Source organism: Salvelinus namaycush, chromosome 23 (assembly GCF_016432855.1).
Source record: "Salvelinus namaycush isolate Seneca chromosome 23, SaNama_1.0, whole genome shotgun sequence".
NCBI lineage: Eukaryota > Metazoa > Chordata > Actinopteri > Salmoniformes > Salmonidae > Salvelinus > Salvelinus namaycush.
In genome coordinates, this window is record NC_052329.1 from 20,176,627 (window position 1) to 20,192,379 (window position 15,753).

Here is a 15,753-nt window from a genome sequence, read left to right on the forward strand (position 1 = left end):
AGAAACCTTTTGGAATCCTTTTTTTTTTACACCTAATTGGTAGTTACAGTCTTGTCCCATCGCTCCAACTCCCATACGGACTCGGGAGAGGCGAAGGTCGAGAGCCATGCGTCACACTGCTTCTTTGACACACAGTGAAGAGGCGACTCCGGGATGCTGGCCTTCTACGCAGAGTTGCAAAGAACACAGACACAGGACAGAGGAACTCTGCCTAGAAGGCCAGCATCCCGTAGCCACCTCTTCACTGTTGACGTTGAGATTGGTGTTTTGCGGACACTATTTAATGAAGCTGCCAGTTGAGCGAACACAACGTGCCATTGGACAGAGGAGGGATGGTTGCTGATAATGGGCCTCTGTACGCCTACGTAGATATTCTATCAAAAATAGTTAACAATGTCTACACTGTATTTCTGATCAATTTAATGTTATTTTAATGGACCATTTATAAAAAAAAATCTTTCAATAACAAGGACATTTATAAGTGACCCCAAACTTTTGAATGATAGTGTACATGTCAGTACATATACACCACAAGTAGGTCACATGGGGAGAGGCGTAGTGCCATGAGGTGTTGCTTTATTTGTTTTTTTAAACCAGGTTTGCTGTTAACTTGTGCTATATAAGATGGAAGGGAGTTCCATACACTCATGGCTCTGTATAATACTGTACATTTCCTTGAATTTGTTCTGGACCTGGGGACTGTGAAAAGACCCCTGGTGACATGTCTGGTGGGGTAAGTGTGTATGTCAGTGCTGTGTGTAAGTTGACTATGCAAACAATTTGGAATTTTCAACACGTGAATGTTTCTTATAAAAACAAGAAGTGACGCAGTCTTTCCTCAACTCTTGGCCAAGAGAAACTGGCATGCATAGTATTAATATTAGCCCCCTGATTACAATGAAGACAATACGTGCCGTTCTGTTCTGGGCCAGCTGCAGCTTAACTAAGTCTTTCTTTCAGCACTTGACCATATGACTGAACAATAATCAAGAAAGCATGCAGGACTTGCTTTGTGGAGTGTGGTGTCAAAAAAGCAGAGTATCTCTTTATTACGGGCAGACCTCTCCCCATCTTTACAACCAATAAATCAATATGTTTTGACCATGACAGTTGACAATCTAAGGTAACACCAAGTAATTTAGTCTCCTCAACTTGTTCAACACCCACACCACACCATGCATTACCAGATTCAGCTGAGGTCTAGAACTTAGGGAATGATTTGTACCAAATACAGTGCTCTTAGTTTTAGAGATGTTCAGGAACAATTTATTACTGGCTACCCATTCCAAAATGGACTGCAACACTTTGTTAAGGGTTTCAGTGACTTCATTAGCTGTGGTTGCTGACTTATACAGTTAAAGTCAGAAGTTTACATACACCTTAGCCAAATACATTTAAACTCAGTTTTTCACAATTCCTGACATTTAATCCTAGTAAAAATTCCCTGTCTTTGGTCAGTTAGGATCCCCACTTTATTTTAAGAATGTGAAATGTCAGAATAATAATATTTATTTCAGCTATTATGTCTTTCATCACATTCCCAGTGGGTCATTGCCTTTAAATTGTTTAACTTGGGTCAAACGTTTCGGGTAGCCTTCCACAAGCTTCCCACAATAGGTTTGGTGAATGTTGGCCCATTCCTCCTGACAGAGCTGGTGTAACTGAGTCAGGTTTGTAGGCCTCCCTGCTCGCACACGCTTTTTCAGGTCTGCCCACAAATGTTCTATTGGATTGAGGTCAGGGCTTTGTGATGGCCACTCCAATACCTAGACTTTGTTGTCCTTAAGCTATTTTGCCACAATTTTGGAAGTGTGCTTGGGGTCATTGTCCACTTGGAAGACCCATTTGCGACCAAGCTTTAACTTCCTGACTGATGTCTTGAGATGTTGCTTCAATATATCCACATACTTTTCCTTTTCATGATACTATCTATTTTGTGAAGTGCACCAGTCCCTCCTGCAGCAAAGCACCCCCACAACATGATGCTGCCACCCCGTGCTTCACGGTTGGGATGGTGTTCTTCGGCTGCAAGCGTCCCCCTTTTAGCTCCAAACATAACGATGGTCATTATGGCCAAACAGTTCTATTTTTGTTTCATCAGACCAGAGGACATTTCTCCAAAAAGTATGATATTTGTCCACAAACCGTAGCCTGGCTATTTTATGGCGGTTTTGGAGCAGTGGTTTCTTCCTTGCTGAGCGGCCTTTCAGGTTATGTCGATATAGGACTTGTTTTACTGTGGATATAGATACTTTTGTACCCATTTCCTCCAGCATCTTCACAAGGTCCTTTGCTGTTCTTCTGGGATTGATTTGCACTTATTGCACTAAAGTACGTTCATCTCTAGGAGACAGAACACATCTCCATCCTGAGTGGTATGACGGCTGCGTGGTCCCATGGTGTTTATTCTTGCGTACTATTGTTTGTACAGATGAACGTGGTACCTTCAGGAGTTTGGAAATGGCTCCCAAGGATGAATCAGACTTGTGGAGGTCAATTTTTTTTCTGAGGTCTTGGCTGATTTCTTTTGATTTTCCCATGATGTCAAGCAAAGAGGCATTGAGTTTGAATGTAGTAGATGTCCTAACCGACTTGCCAAAACTATAGTTTGTTAACAAGAAATTTGTGGAGTGGTTGAAAAACAAGTTTTAATGACTCCAACCTAAGTGTATGTAAACTTCCGACTTCAACTGTAAGTACTCAGACCCTTTACTCAGTACTTTGTTGAAGCACTTTTGGCAGCGATTACAGTCTTCTTGCGTATGACGCTACAATTTTGGCACACCTGTATTTGGGGAGTTTCTCCCATTCTTCTCTGCAGATCCTCTCAAGCCCTGTCAGGTTGGATGGGGAGCATCGCTGCACAGCCATTTCAGGTCTCTCCAGAGATCTTCGAATGCATTCAAGTCCAGGCTTTGCCCCAGTCTGAAATCCTGAGCGCTCTGGAGCAGGTTTTCATCGAAGGATCCGTTCATCTTTGCTCCGTTCATCTTTCCCCCATCCTGACTAGTCTCCCAGTACCCGCTGCTGAAAAACAACCCCACAGCATGATGCTGCCACCACCATGCTTCACTGTAGGGATGGTGCCAGGATTCCTCCAGATGTGACGCTTGGCATTCAGGCCAAAGAGTTCAATCTTGGTTTCATCAGACCAGAGAATCTTGTTTCTCATTGTCTGAGAGTCCTTTAGGTGCCCTTTGGCAAACTCCAAGCGGGCTGTCATGTGCCTTTTACTGAGGAGTAGCATCCGTCTGGCCACTCTACCATAAAGGCCTGATTGGTGGAGCGCTGCAAAGATGGTTGTCCATCTGAAAGGTTCTTCACAGAGGAACTCTGGAGCTCTGTCAGAGTGCCATGGCCCATCTCCCCCGATTGCTCAGCTTGGCAGTGAGATCTAGAAAGAGTCTTGGTGGTTCCAAACTTCTTCCATTTAAGAACGATGGAGGCCACTGTGTTCTTGGGGACCTTCAATGTTGCATTAATGTTTTGGTACCCTTCCCCAGATCTGTGCCTCGACACTCCTGTCTCGGAGCTCTATGGACAATTCCTTCAACCTCATGGCTTCGTTTTTGCTCTAACATGCACTGTCAACTATGGGCCCTTATATAGACAAGTATGTGCCTTTCCAAATCATGTCCAATCAATTGAATTTACCACAGGTGGACTCCAAGTTATAGAAACAGCTCAAGGATGATCAATGGAAACAGGGTGCACCTGAGCTCAATTTCGAGACTCATAGCAAAGGGTCTGAATACTTATGTAAATAAGGCATTTCCTTCTTTTATTGTTAATAGATTTGGTAAAATTTCTAAAAACCTGATTTCGATTTGTCATTATGCGGTATTGTGTGTAGATTGATGAGGAAAAACATTAATTTAATTCATTTTAGAATAAGGCTGTAATGTAATGGAAAAAGGGAAGGGGTCTGAATACTTCACAAATGCAATGTATAAATGTTATCTGATGTAAGTAAGTAATTTATTTCATGAACCTTATTTCTAAGGCTACATATGTACAGTCGTGGCCAAAAGTTTTGAGATTGACAGAAGTCTGCTGCCTCAGTTTGTTTGATGGCAATTTGCATATACTCCAGAATGTTATGAAGAGTGATCAGATGAATTGCAAAGTCCCTCTTTGCCATGCAAATGAACAGAAACATTTCCACTGCATTTCAGCCCTGCCACAAAAGGACCAGCTGATATCATGTCAGTGATTCTCTCGTTAACACAGGTGTGAGTGTTGATGAGGACCATGCTGGAGATCACTGTCATGCTGATTGAGTTCGAATAACAGACTGGAAGCTTAAAAAGGAGGGTGGTGCTTGAAATAATTGTTCTTCCTCTGTCAACCATGGTTACCTGCAAGGAAACACATGCCATCATCATTGCTTTGCACAAAAAGGGCTTTACAGGCAAGGATATTGCTGCCAGTAAGATTGCACCTAAAATCAACCATTTATCGGATCATCAAGAACATCAAGGAGAGCGGTTCAATTGTTGTGAAGAAGGCTTCAGGGCACCCAAAAAAGTCCAGCAAGTGCCAGAACCATCTCCTAAAGTTGATTCAGCTGCGGGATCGGGGCACCACCAGTACAGAACTTGCTAAGGAATGGCAGCAGGCAGGTGTGTGTGCATCTGCACGCATAGTGAGGCGAAGACTTTGAGGATGGCCTGGTGTCAAGAAGGGCAGCAAAGATCCACTTCTCTCCAAGAAAAACATCAGGGACAGACTGATATTCTGCAAAAGGTACAGGGATTGGACTGCTGGGGTAAAGTCATTTTCTCTGATGAATCGCCTTTCCGATTGTTGGGGCATCCGGAAAAAAGCTTGTCCAGAGAAGACAAGGTGAGCGCTACCATCAGTCCTGTGTCATGCCAACAGTAAAGCATCCTGAGACCATTCATATGTGGGGTTGCTTCTCAGCCAAGGGAGTGGGCTCACTCACAATTTTGCCTAAGAACACATCCATGAATAAAGAATGGTACCAACACATCCTGTGGTCCCGTGTGGCTCAGTTGGTAGAGCATGGCGCTTGCAACGCCAGGGTTGTGGGTTCATTTCCCACGGGGGGACCAGGGTTCAATTCCCACGGGGGGACCAGGATGAATATGTATGAACTTTCCAATTTGTAAGTCGCTCTGGATAAGAGCGTCTGCTAAATGACTTTAATGTAATGTAAATGTATCCTCCGAGAGCAACTTCTCCCAACCATCCAGGAACATTTTGGTGACGATCAATGCCTTTTCCAGCATGATGGAGCACCTTGCCATAAGGCAAAAGTGATAACTAAGTGGCTCGGGGAACAAAACATCGATATTTTGGGTCCATGGCCAGGAAACTCCCCAGACCTTAATCCCATCGAGAACTTGTGGTCCATCCTCAAGAGGTGGGTGGACAAACAAAAACCCACAAATTTTGACAGACTCCAAGCATTGATTATGCAAGAATGGGCTGCCATCAGTCAGGATGTGGCCCAGAAGTTAATTGACAGCATGCCAGGGCAGATTGCAGAGGTCTTGAAAAAGAAGGGTCAACACTGAAAATATTGACTCTTTGCATCAACTTCATGTAATTGTAAATAAAAGCCTTTGACACTTATGAAATGCTTGTAATTATACTTCAGTATTCCATAGTAACATCTGACAAAAATATCTAGACACTGAAGCAGCAAACTTTGTGGAAATTTATATTTGTGTCATTCTCAAAACTTTTGGCCACGACTGTTTATTAATGTGGGCTATTTTCAGCCCTTTCCTGGGTAGCTTATCAGAGTGGAAAAGAGAAAACAAAGCAAGAGAAAAATATACATTCAGCAGTCCATTAATCAGTTGGTGTGTGTAAGTGTGTGTTCCCCCCCCCCCCAGCTGTCTTATCTCCTCCTACCCCACTGCTCTCGGTGAGCGCTTTGCCTTCTGCTGCCCAGCAACCAGAAGGTAGTTCCTACTCAGGTACATCTTCATCTGCTTAGCTGTCATTCTCCCTATATAGCCTTTTGGAGTGGTCCTGTTTACAGATATCAGTTAGTATCTTCAGACACAATATAGCAGAAATTATTAGTTACATGGAATGTGTTTGTTATGTCTGCTATGCTCGTCCTCTTCAGAGCCCAATGTGCTGCATCAGATGAGTTCACGCTTCCTGGCCGGACCACCCTCTACCTGTCCACTGAGGTCCACTAACACCAACATCAGCACACAGAAATGTACAGAGAAGTTCAATTAAAGCTGCTCTTTAATTACTTGTTATTCTTCTCTTACTTTTTTAAAGGTATTTTCTTAACTGCATTGTTGGTTAAGGGCTTGTAAGAAGGCATTTCACTGTAAGGTCTACACCTGTTGTGTTCGGCGCATGTGACATAACATTTGATTTGAAGTACTACTGTTTTATATCAATTATATTGATGAAGCCTGTACAAATCTAATGAATGTTCTTTGAATTTTATTTTACAGTTTGTCAAATTCTCAACTAATGTGGATCCATTCTACAGACACAATGCAAGTCTTTCTCTCTCTCATACACTGCTTTTCTTTACTCTACAGGTGACCCATCCCCATGTGATGCCAGGGTTGGCCCCCATGGCAGCCAGCTTTGTCCCCCATCCAGGACCCTTCAGCGCCCTGCAGGGGGCCTTCCAGCCAAAGGCATGCCCTCCCAAGGTACCAGTGGAAAAGAGAGTAATGGGAACTAGGAAGTTGGGGCTGAGGCAAAATATATAGCATTTAGGTATCATCATGTTATGGTGTCATGAGTTAGTAGTGTGTGATCAGAAGTCTACATTTCCTTGTCTTTGTCAGACATCAAATGTTCTAGACATGGCACCAGGACCTAGGACTGGGTCTGGGTCACACAAGCACCTACAGAAGAATCTAAGAGTAAGTACCCTTTAGATTAATTTAAATCTTCATAGAGTATCGCCAAAATGTTCTCATTTGAAAAGTGTTTTGAGTTCTGTTTCTATTTCGACTTATTGAACTGGATATTCTCTCAGAGACCAGGAAGATGGCATACAATGCATGTCCGCATTGCATAGCAGATCCACCACCATAAGCTGAGGGTGAAGGTATGAAAATGTGTTGAACATCCACTAAAATGTATATAAAATCCCAAAATTATTATTTGTATCTAAGCCACACATAACTGACACTATTTTTCTGTCTGTCTGTCCTTCCATTTCTCAGCAGAAAATGCAAGTGGACTCACAAGCAATCAACTTCGGTATCGAGCCGGAGTGTCCGACTCAGCCTGCTGGTCCTGACCTGATTCAAGCCATCCACCATCAGCAGGACCTTATTCAGTCCTGCACCCCACTCTCTAACCAAGGTGAGGACAGGGACCAAAGACTTAACCTCCTTAAAAAGATGACTTATCTCACTAGAGTACTGTAATCTAACACAGAGAGAAATTACTCAACGTAGCATTTTCCCATTGTTCTCCTGCTCCAGAGTCACACAGTACACATCCTTCATTTGGAGGTTTGGGAACAATGAGTGTCAGCCTTTGGTGGAATGACAATCCTAGCACTAAGTGAGTAGCACCTTCAGTCTCCCTTCAGCATTGGTTCAGTATTATGACAATATATAATCATAAAGGATGGAATTGCCTTTTGAAATTCACATTTCTTTGACTTGCTTATTCTTCCTCCTCTTAAATACAGACTATCCCATGATCTACCACAAGGACAATATAAATGTACCAAATGGAGAAGTAGGAGGAACTCCTGAGTGGTGGAGCAGGCAGCAGAAGACACTCCTGTCCTCTGAATGCCAACCTGCACGCTTTACAGAACCTGAACAACCAGGAAGATTCAAGCAGGGAACCTCAGGACAGGGAATGGGGAAAGCAGCTGCACCTACCCAGAGAGAAGATGGAGGGGAAACAGTACATAGTGGAGAAACAGGCCACAATGTGGCAGGGACTCTTGACAGTTCACCGTGCTAAAGAGAAGTCTGTTCCTCAAACAATGACCTTGAAACCTGGTTAGTGGTCCAATGGCAGCCGTAGCTGGGTGTCAGGTTACAGGAAGAGGGCTTGAGTGTGAAAACTACATAAAGGCCATGAAGCGGCAGAGAGAATGACCAGGATTTCAATGATGGCCCTCAACTCCAGGACCCCACAGAGAAACCATCTCTGACCTCTCCAATACACACACCATCCTCCATGTCGATGTAGCACATGACCATAGGAAACATTATTCCAGTACTCTACCCAGTAAATAGCGTATGTAAACTGGCCCGGACTCATGTTGGCACTCCTGTTATTCGGCTCATCCCCTACTCAGGAGCTGAGAGGCACTCTTACCCTGCACTTCCCTGGGACCTCCGTTAAGAGACCCACTATGGGATGTATACAGAGGTATGGATCTCCCTGTCTCCTCCCGTCAAGAGCTGAGCATGAGGGCTGATCCTCTGCGTGGTGTAGTGGGGGCCAGGCTGTTGAAGGCAGCAGACTGTTCATACAGACACTCATCACGGCTTTCCGCACCCACCCCATCACCCCTCACTGGCCCTGAAGCAGGAGGAGAGGGCTTACCTCATGGAGAGAGCGTCTGAACATGCTCAGAGAGGAATACTACCAGCAAAGCCTCCATTCTGCCACCATGGGCAGCCATCTCCCCCATCCCAGCCTCCTGACCTCCACCTATTCCCGGGTCACATATTTCCATGGTGGGTCTCACACAGAGCCCCCAGAGTAGCCTCCCCAACAGAACTCTTCCCCCTGGGTCCTTAAGCACACTGGTGCCTCTGGTCCCCTTCTCTCTGCCATTGTCTGGCGCTCCCCCCACAGGACTACCTCGTAATGACAGAAATCAGAAGACGCTATTCTATGAGCTTGCAAGGTACTTTAAGACAAATTCTGTGATTCTGATTATTACCTGTATGACACAGATAAAGGACAACCTACTGTGTTGAAAAACTATTTACATCCCTTAAAACACCTGTAAATTTATGATTTTGTTCAACATAAGTGTAATCCACCAAATTCGTTCATAAAATGTTAACTCATGAGTTAGTCAGGTTACTGTTCCTAAAATGGACATACAAAAATATAACTGACAAAACTTAAATCTAAAAAAACTAGGTCAAATCAAAAGCTACAGCATTAATGAAATCAGATTATCCAGTGACCACAAAGGAAAACCTAAGACCTATAACTTAATGGAAAATAGTTTTTTAAAAAGTGACCTGACAGACTTCTACACTACAAACCTGAGGCGATTTCAAAACTGCTGTCAATGGGGTCACATTCTGATGCTGCTAACGCCCTCGCCGCATTAAAGCTAATACTGTAAAACACTAACAAATAAAAACATTTGATCAGCGATAGTAAGCACTAACACAGTCTTCACATTCTTGTCAACTTGTCACATCTCTTCCAGAGACACTAACATTTAGTGAACTTTAATAAACAGTCCATCCCAGGTTAAGCCCAGCCATCATACATGCAGCACAGCTGTAACATTGGAGTGATTCAGTAATGCTACATTAGTGGTCTCCAACACTGGTCCTGAGAAGATACTGGATCTGTATTTCTTCAACCAAGTGCTCATTTCATAAAGGAATGACAGTGCGTTAGATATGAATGGCTGCATTCATCGGCTGGAATATTCCTATTCATTGAGATACAATTCAAGTTGGTATCACTACTTTAGTCTACAGGATCAAGGTTGGAGAAAACAATGTGGCAATGTCAATAGTTTACTTGGACCACTAGAATAAGGAGGGTCTGTGTGTGATCACACCACATCCATCCCCAGACCCCTGGCCACCTCAGTCAGGGCCCTCACAGCACCTGAGGGCCCACAGGAGTCAGAGCCATCCCGGGTGGCGTCGGGGTCATCCCCCATATCAGACACATTACTCAGTACACAGTACACAGGTGAGTCACTGCCCCTGGGGCTGGGCTGGGCTGACATCTCCTCCCCTGCAGAGAGCTCTGAGGAAGAGGAGCAAGAGGAGGGGGAGGAGGAGCCAGGGGGAGAGCCATGACTCCTGGCTGCCCGGATGGCAGCTCTCTTGGCTCGGCTGCTGGACCCGGGGCCCTTATGGAGCGTCCTCTTCTTAGCCATGTTCTTCATGATCTCCTGAGTCACCTCCACTGTCTCGTAACGCACCATGTTCAGCCTCAGGTAGCCATCTTCATCCTCCTTGTATCTGGAGCAAGCCAAATAATCAACAACCACCCCCTTATGGTAAAACTGACTAACTCATGTTAACTAATCACACAAGGGAAAGATGAAGCGTTGTTCATACCTGAAGCGGGAGTGTCCAGAGGGCCATTTCAGGTGGTGTTTCTTGCGCAAGTGAAGAGTGAGTGTGTAACACCAAGAGAAGGTTCTGTCACAGAGATGACACTTGTATTTCGAGACCATTCCACCCTACAGAGGAGAATTACACAAGTGTCAAGTGGAGTACACTTGATCAAAATTCCACAAACGCAAAAGCATATTTGAAAATGAAAAAGTCAAGCTGTAGGTCTATTGAGCAGTGAGTGAGTGTTTGGCATCCCCTACAGACAGTCTCAAGTACCTCGTGTACTCTCTTGTAGTGCTGGTTCATGGTGTGGGCCATGCGGGAGGAGTAGTCACAGCCCTCTACAGAGCAGTGGTAGGCCGCCCCCTCATTATGTGTCTCCATGTGCTTCCGCAGGTCATGCTGGTTCTTAAAGCTGGGAGACATGCATCATAAACAAAAGTGTAAGCAAAATAATATGTGCACAATATGTTTACAGTCTATAAGGGTCAGTAAGTTGTGATGACTTTGTGGAACAACAACCTGCTCTCACAGAAGTCACAGGGAAAGGGTCGCTCGTCACAGTGGCGGAACTTGATATGGATCTTCAGAGTGGCGAGAGAGGTGCAGGTCATGTCACACAGGGGACACTTGATATGGTTCACTGAGAGGCAGAGGATAGATCACTCATAAGGTTTACAGTGAAAGAAACTAGACACAGACAACAGCCATCATCAGCCAATCAAAATATCTTATTGACAAACCCTATTGATAGCACTACAACTAAAATAAATCTGACTAATAGATGTACATTTCCAAGCCAGACATGGAAAATGAGCTAAATAATACTGAACAGAAGTGGTGGAGAACAGCACACTCACCATGCTGTCGTACATGGTCTCTCAACAGTCTCTCATTGGCAAAGCCTTTGTCACAATGCTCACACACCAGGGACTCTGCAAGAATCAGAGGGCATTCAATCAAATAAAAATGTACATGTCTAAGCCAATAACATATCTGCCTATAAGCTGTAAAACAGTGACTCTGGCCAGGCAGAGCTGAGCCCATTCACCCTCTGGCTCGGCCTGTCTGTGGATGTGGTCGAAGAACTTGGTGTTGCTGGAGAACATGCAGCCGCAGGTGGGGCAGGCCACGAGACGCTCCTGAGTGTGGCTGCGCAGGTGCTCCCGCAGACGGTACTTGATCTTAAAGAATGCATCACAACCTGTGGAAACACATGAAGAGGATATCAGCTGAAGCAGGCCAACAAAACACCAGTCTATTCAATGTAGCACTACAGCAGGAAAGGCTGTGCTGATACAGTATAATGTGATCCCTTCCTTGCTCCTAGCAGTACCTTTCCAGCTGCAGAAGATGGCCTGCTGCTGGTCTGGGAGAGGAGAGAGCCCAGTGCAATGAGCGTGCATGTCCACATGCCGATAGAACCACTCCGGGTTGTTAAATGTACTCTGTAGCAAAAAACAACAAACATTAAGTACATCACATACACAGAATCACTGAGGGTGGCAGTGGATTATAAGGGAGATGTCAAACAGTGGGATGCAGAATCACCCTCCATGGTATTATTAACTTACATCACAGTGCTCCCACTGGCACACAAGCCCCTCTGAGATCTCGGGGACCAGGTTGTTGCTGTGGAGGTCCTGGGTACAGCTGGGGAAGTTGGGGTGGGACTTGAGCATCTGCTCCCCAATGAACTTGAGTTTGCTGTGGAAGGTGTGGAAGTGAGCATGGATCTCCAGCTCCCTGGGGCTGCCCATAGCCAGGAACTCACAGCCCTCCCACAAACATGCATAGTCATCTAGAGGGAGCAACACAACACACGTTATCTGGCGAAAGGCAGTAGGTGCTGTTAGTGATATTCTGGTCAGCATATAATCAACTATGTCTCAGTACTTTTCATTGGCTTCCTGTTCTTGACTACTTTCCCTTGAAAGTATTTTTATCACCTTTATTTAACCAGGTAGGCCAGTTGAGCACAAGTTCTCATTTACAACTGCGACCTGGCCAAGATAAAGCAAAGCAGTGCGAAAAAAAAACAACAACACAGAGTTACACATAAACAAACATACAGTCAATAACACAATAGAAAAATCGATGTACAGTGTGTGCAAATGTAGAAGAGTAGGGCGGTAAGGCAATAAATAGGCCGTAGAGGCAAAATAATTACAGTTTAGCATTGACACTGGAGTGATAGATGTGCAGATGATGATGTGCAAGTAGAGATACTGGGGTGCAAAAGAGCAAGAGGATAAATAACAATATGGGGATGAGGAATTTGGGTGTGCTATTTACAGATTGGCTGTGTGCTGGTAGAGTGATCGGTAAGCTGCTCTGACAGCTGATGCTTAAAGTTAGAGAGGGAGATATAAGACTCCAGCTTCAGCAATTTTTGGAAGTTGTTCCAGTCATTGGCAGCAGAGAACTGGAAGGAAAGGCAGCCAAAGCAAGTGTTGGCTTTGGGGATAACTAGTGAAATATACCTGCTGGAGCGCGTACTACGGGTGGGTGCTGCTATGGTGACCAGTGAGCTGAGATAAGGCGGGGCTTTACCTAGCAAAGACTTACAGATGACCTGGAGCCAGTGGCGACGAATATGTAGTGAGGGCCAGCCAACAAGAGCATACAGGTCGCAGTGGTGGGTGGTATATGGGGCTTTGGTGACAAAACGGATGGCACTGTGATAGACTACATCCAGTTTGCTGAGTAGAGTGTTGGAGGCTATTTTGTAAATGACATCGCCGAAGTCAAGGATCGGTAGGATAGTCAGTTTTACGAGGGTATGTTTGGCAGCATGAGTGGAGGAGGCTTTGTTGAGGAATATGAATCCGATTCTAGATTTAATTTTGGATTGGAGATGCTTAATGTGAGTCTGGAAGGAGAGTTTACAGTCTAACCAGACACCTAGGTATTTGTAGTTGTCCACATATTCTAAGTCAGAACCGTCCAGAGTAGTGATGCTAGTTGGGTGGGCTGGTGCGGGCAACAATCGGTTGAAGAGCATGCACTTAGTTTAACTAGCATTTAAAAGCAGTTGGAGGCCACGGAAGGAGTGTTGTAAGGCATTGAAGCTCGTTTGGAGGTGTGTTATCACTGACCAGAGGCCAAAAAGATTTCAAATTCTACATTTGCTTTCACCTGATGGTGAAAAAAAAAAGACTACAGAAGCTATTGGGACAATACTGAGACACTGATGTAGCTGTCATCTGCCAGTCCCCTGACCAACCCACCTAGTTCTTCCATAGCATCTCTGTCTCCTAGGTGATCCTTCAGGTGCAGTGACATGTGTTCGCTGAGCTCCTCCATGCAGTGGCCTTTGAAGGTGCAAGACGCCCACTTACAAGACACCACCAGGTTGGACAGGCTCCTCCTTTTCGCCATGGTGATCTGGCAGCTGGACACAAGGTAGGTAGAGCTGCCACACCAGTCCCAAACCACCTAGAACCAAAACAACAGCAGGTGTTGTTATAGCTAAATAGCCAAAACAGTCCTAACAGCAGGTTCGATTTAGTTAGCCAGTTCACAACACCATTATAACCAAACTGGATTAATTCTGGCACAAGCTTCAATTGGTCACTATTTTTCCAATATGACTAACAATGCTAGCAACAGTCCTAACAGCAGGTTCGATTTAGTTAGCCAGTTCACAACACCATTATAACCAAACTGGATTAATTCTGGCACAAGCTTCAATTGGTCACTATTTTTCCAATATGACTAACAATGCTATTTAGCTAGCTTCAAGTGGGAGATATTTACAGTGTGCCTGTGCCAAATACCTAACATGACATTACAAAGCTAGCTGGCAGGCAGTTTTAATAACGTTAGCTAGCTAGCTGGGATTTCCAACATTGGAAAGCGTCGTAAACCAAATATATTTATAACCAACCCCCACCCCCTGTCTGTGCGTAAACTTTAGTTAGTTACCAAATGCTAGCCCTTTATCTTTGTACAAATTCTGATACAATATACAAGCTCCCTAAACATTACTGTAATAACATTGCTAGCTAAATACCATATGTGAACTTACTTACAGACTATGTTGTCCTTTTCAACAGAAGATCTCAGAATATTTTTCGTTCCCTCCAATGTTTTTATCCACTTCCGGTCACACTACAAACAGGAAGTTCCCACATTAACTGCTTCTTCTTCTTGTTCATCGACGAGGTTTAACGGTGGTTGGCATCCAAAATGTTGCATTACCTCCACCTACTAGACTGGAGTAAACTCCCTTATACTTTGCTTGAAAAAATAAAAAAACAAATACCCTACCATCTAACACTACACTCACAAAAACATTCTAAAAATGAATAAAATAAAAATAGCACCACCCTACTCCCCTATTTAAATCTACTCTCCAGAGGGTGGTGCGGTCAGCACAACGCGTCACCGGGGGAAAACATGCTGCCCACCATGACACCTACAGCACCCGATGTCACAGGTAGGCCAAAAAGATCATCAAGGACAACAACCACCTGAGCCACTGCCTGTTCACACCGCTATCATCCAGAAAGTGAGGTCAGTACAGGTGCATAAAACGCTGGGACCGAGAAATTGAGAAACAGCTTCTATCTCAAGGCCATCAGACTGCTAAAAAGCTAGCACTAACTCAGAGAGACTGCTGCCTACATTGAGATCCAATCACTGGACACTTTAATAAATTGATCACTAGTCACTTTAAACAATGCCACTTTAAATAATGCCACTTTAATAATGTTTACATATCTTACATTACTTATATCACATGTATATACTGTATTTTATACCATCTATTGCACCTTGCCTATAGTGCTCGGCCATCGCTCATCTATATACTTATATCTACATATTCTCATTCACCCCTTTACATTTGTGTGTGTAACAGTTTAACTTTAGTCCGTCCCCTCGACCCGGGTGCGAACCAGGGACCTTCTGCACACATCAACAACTGACACCCACAAAGAAGCATCGTTACCCATCGCTCCACAAAGGCCGCAGCTCTTGCAGAGCAAGGGGAACCACTACTTCAAGGTCTCAGAGCAAGTGACGTAACCGATTGAAAGGCTATTAGCGCGCACACCGCTAACTAGCTAGCCATTTCACATCCGTTACACTCAACCCCCTTTCGACCTCCTCCTTTTCCGCAGCAACCAGTGATCCGGGTCAACAGCATCAATGTAACAGTTTAACTTTAGTCCGCCCCCTCGACCCGGGCGCGAGCCAGGGACCCTCTGCACACATCAACAACAGTCACCCACGAAGCATCGTTACCCATCGCTCCACAAAAGCCGCGGCCCTTGCAGAGCAAGGGGAACCACTACTTCAAGGTCTCAGAGCAAGTGACGTAACCGATTGAAAGGCTATTAGCGCTCACACCGCTAACTAGCTAGCCATTTCACATCCGTTACATGTGTATTAGGTATTTGATTTCATGTGAAAACAGCAGGTCTGGGACAGGTAGCACGTCCGGTGAACAGGTCAGAGTTCCATAGCCACAGGCAGAACAATTGAAACTGGAGCAGCA

The 15,753-nt window shown here is 44.7% G+C and overlaps 2 protein-coding genes across 2 annotated transcripts in view; one reads left to right on the forward strand and one right to left on the reverse strand.

Moving 5' to 3' along the window:
- Nucleotides 1-6,370: 6,370 nt before the first annotated feature.
- LOC120018161 (histone H4 transcription factor-like) lies at nucleotides 6,371-14,364 on the reverse strand. The gene is made up of 10 exons (XM_038961195.1): nucleotides 14,285-14,364; nucleotides 13,481-13,688; nucleotides 11,825-12,051; nucleotides 11,587-11,698; nucleotides 11,302-11,454; nucleotides 11,111-11,185; nucleotides 10,773-10,893; nucleotides 10,527-10,665; nucleotides 10,251-10,375; nucleotides 6,371-10,151 (listed from the first exon to the last, which is right to left on the reverse strand). The coding sequence occupies exons 2-10, from the start codon at nucleotides 13,629-13,631 to the stop codon at nucleotides 9,734-9,736; spliced, it is 1,521 nt and encodes a 506-aa protein (XP_038817123.1). The 5' UTR covers nucleotides 13,632-13,688; nucleotides 14,285-14,364; the 3' UTR covers nucleotides 6,371-9,733.
- LOC120018523 (uncharacterized protein DDB_G0271670-like) overlaps nucleotides 13,630-15,753 on the forward strand; it is a 33,145-nt gene continuing 31,021 nt past the window's right edge. Inside the window, exon 1 of the mRNA XM_038961748.1 lies at nucleotides 13,630-13,655. Coding sequence (XP_038817676.1) covers nucleotides 13,630-13,655 — 26 coding nt within the window. The remainder of the gene's footprint in view (nucleotides 13,656-15,753) is intronic.

What these genes read in the sequence shown, in the direction of transcription:
- LOC120018161 (XM_038961195.1), bottom strand. Translation starts at nt 13,631, where the DNA reads ATGGCGAAAAGGAGGAGCCTGTCCAACCTGGTGGTGTCTTGTAAGTGG. An exon ending in CATCTTCTGCAGCTGGAAAG is followed by an intron (nt 11,455 to 11,586) that starts GTACTGCTAGGA and finishes GTGTTTCCACAG; the next exon opens with GTTGTGATGCATTCTTTAAG. An exon ending in AGACCATGTACGACAGCATG is followed by an intron (nt 10,894 to 11,110) that starts GTGAGTGTGCTG and finishes TCTGCCTCTCAG; the next exon opens with TGAACCATATCAAGTGTCCC.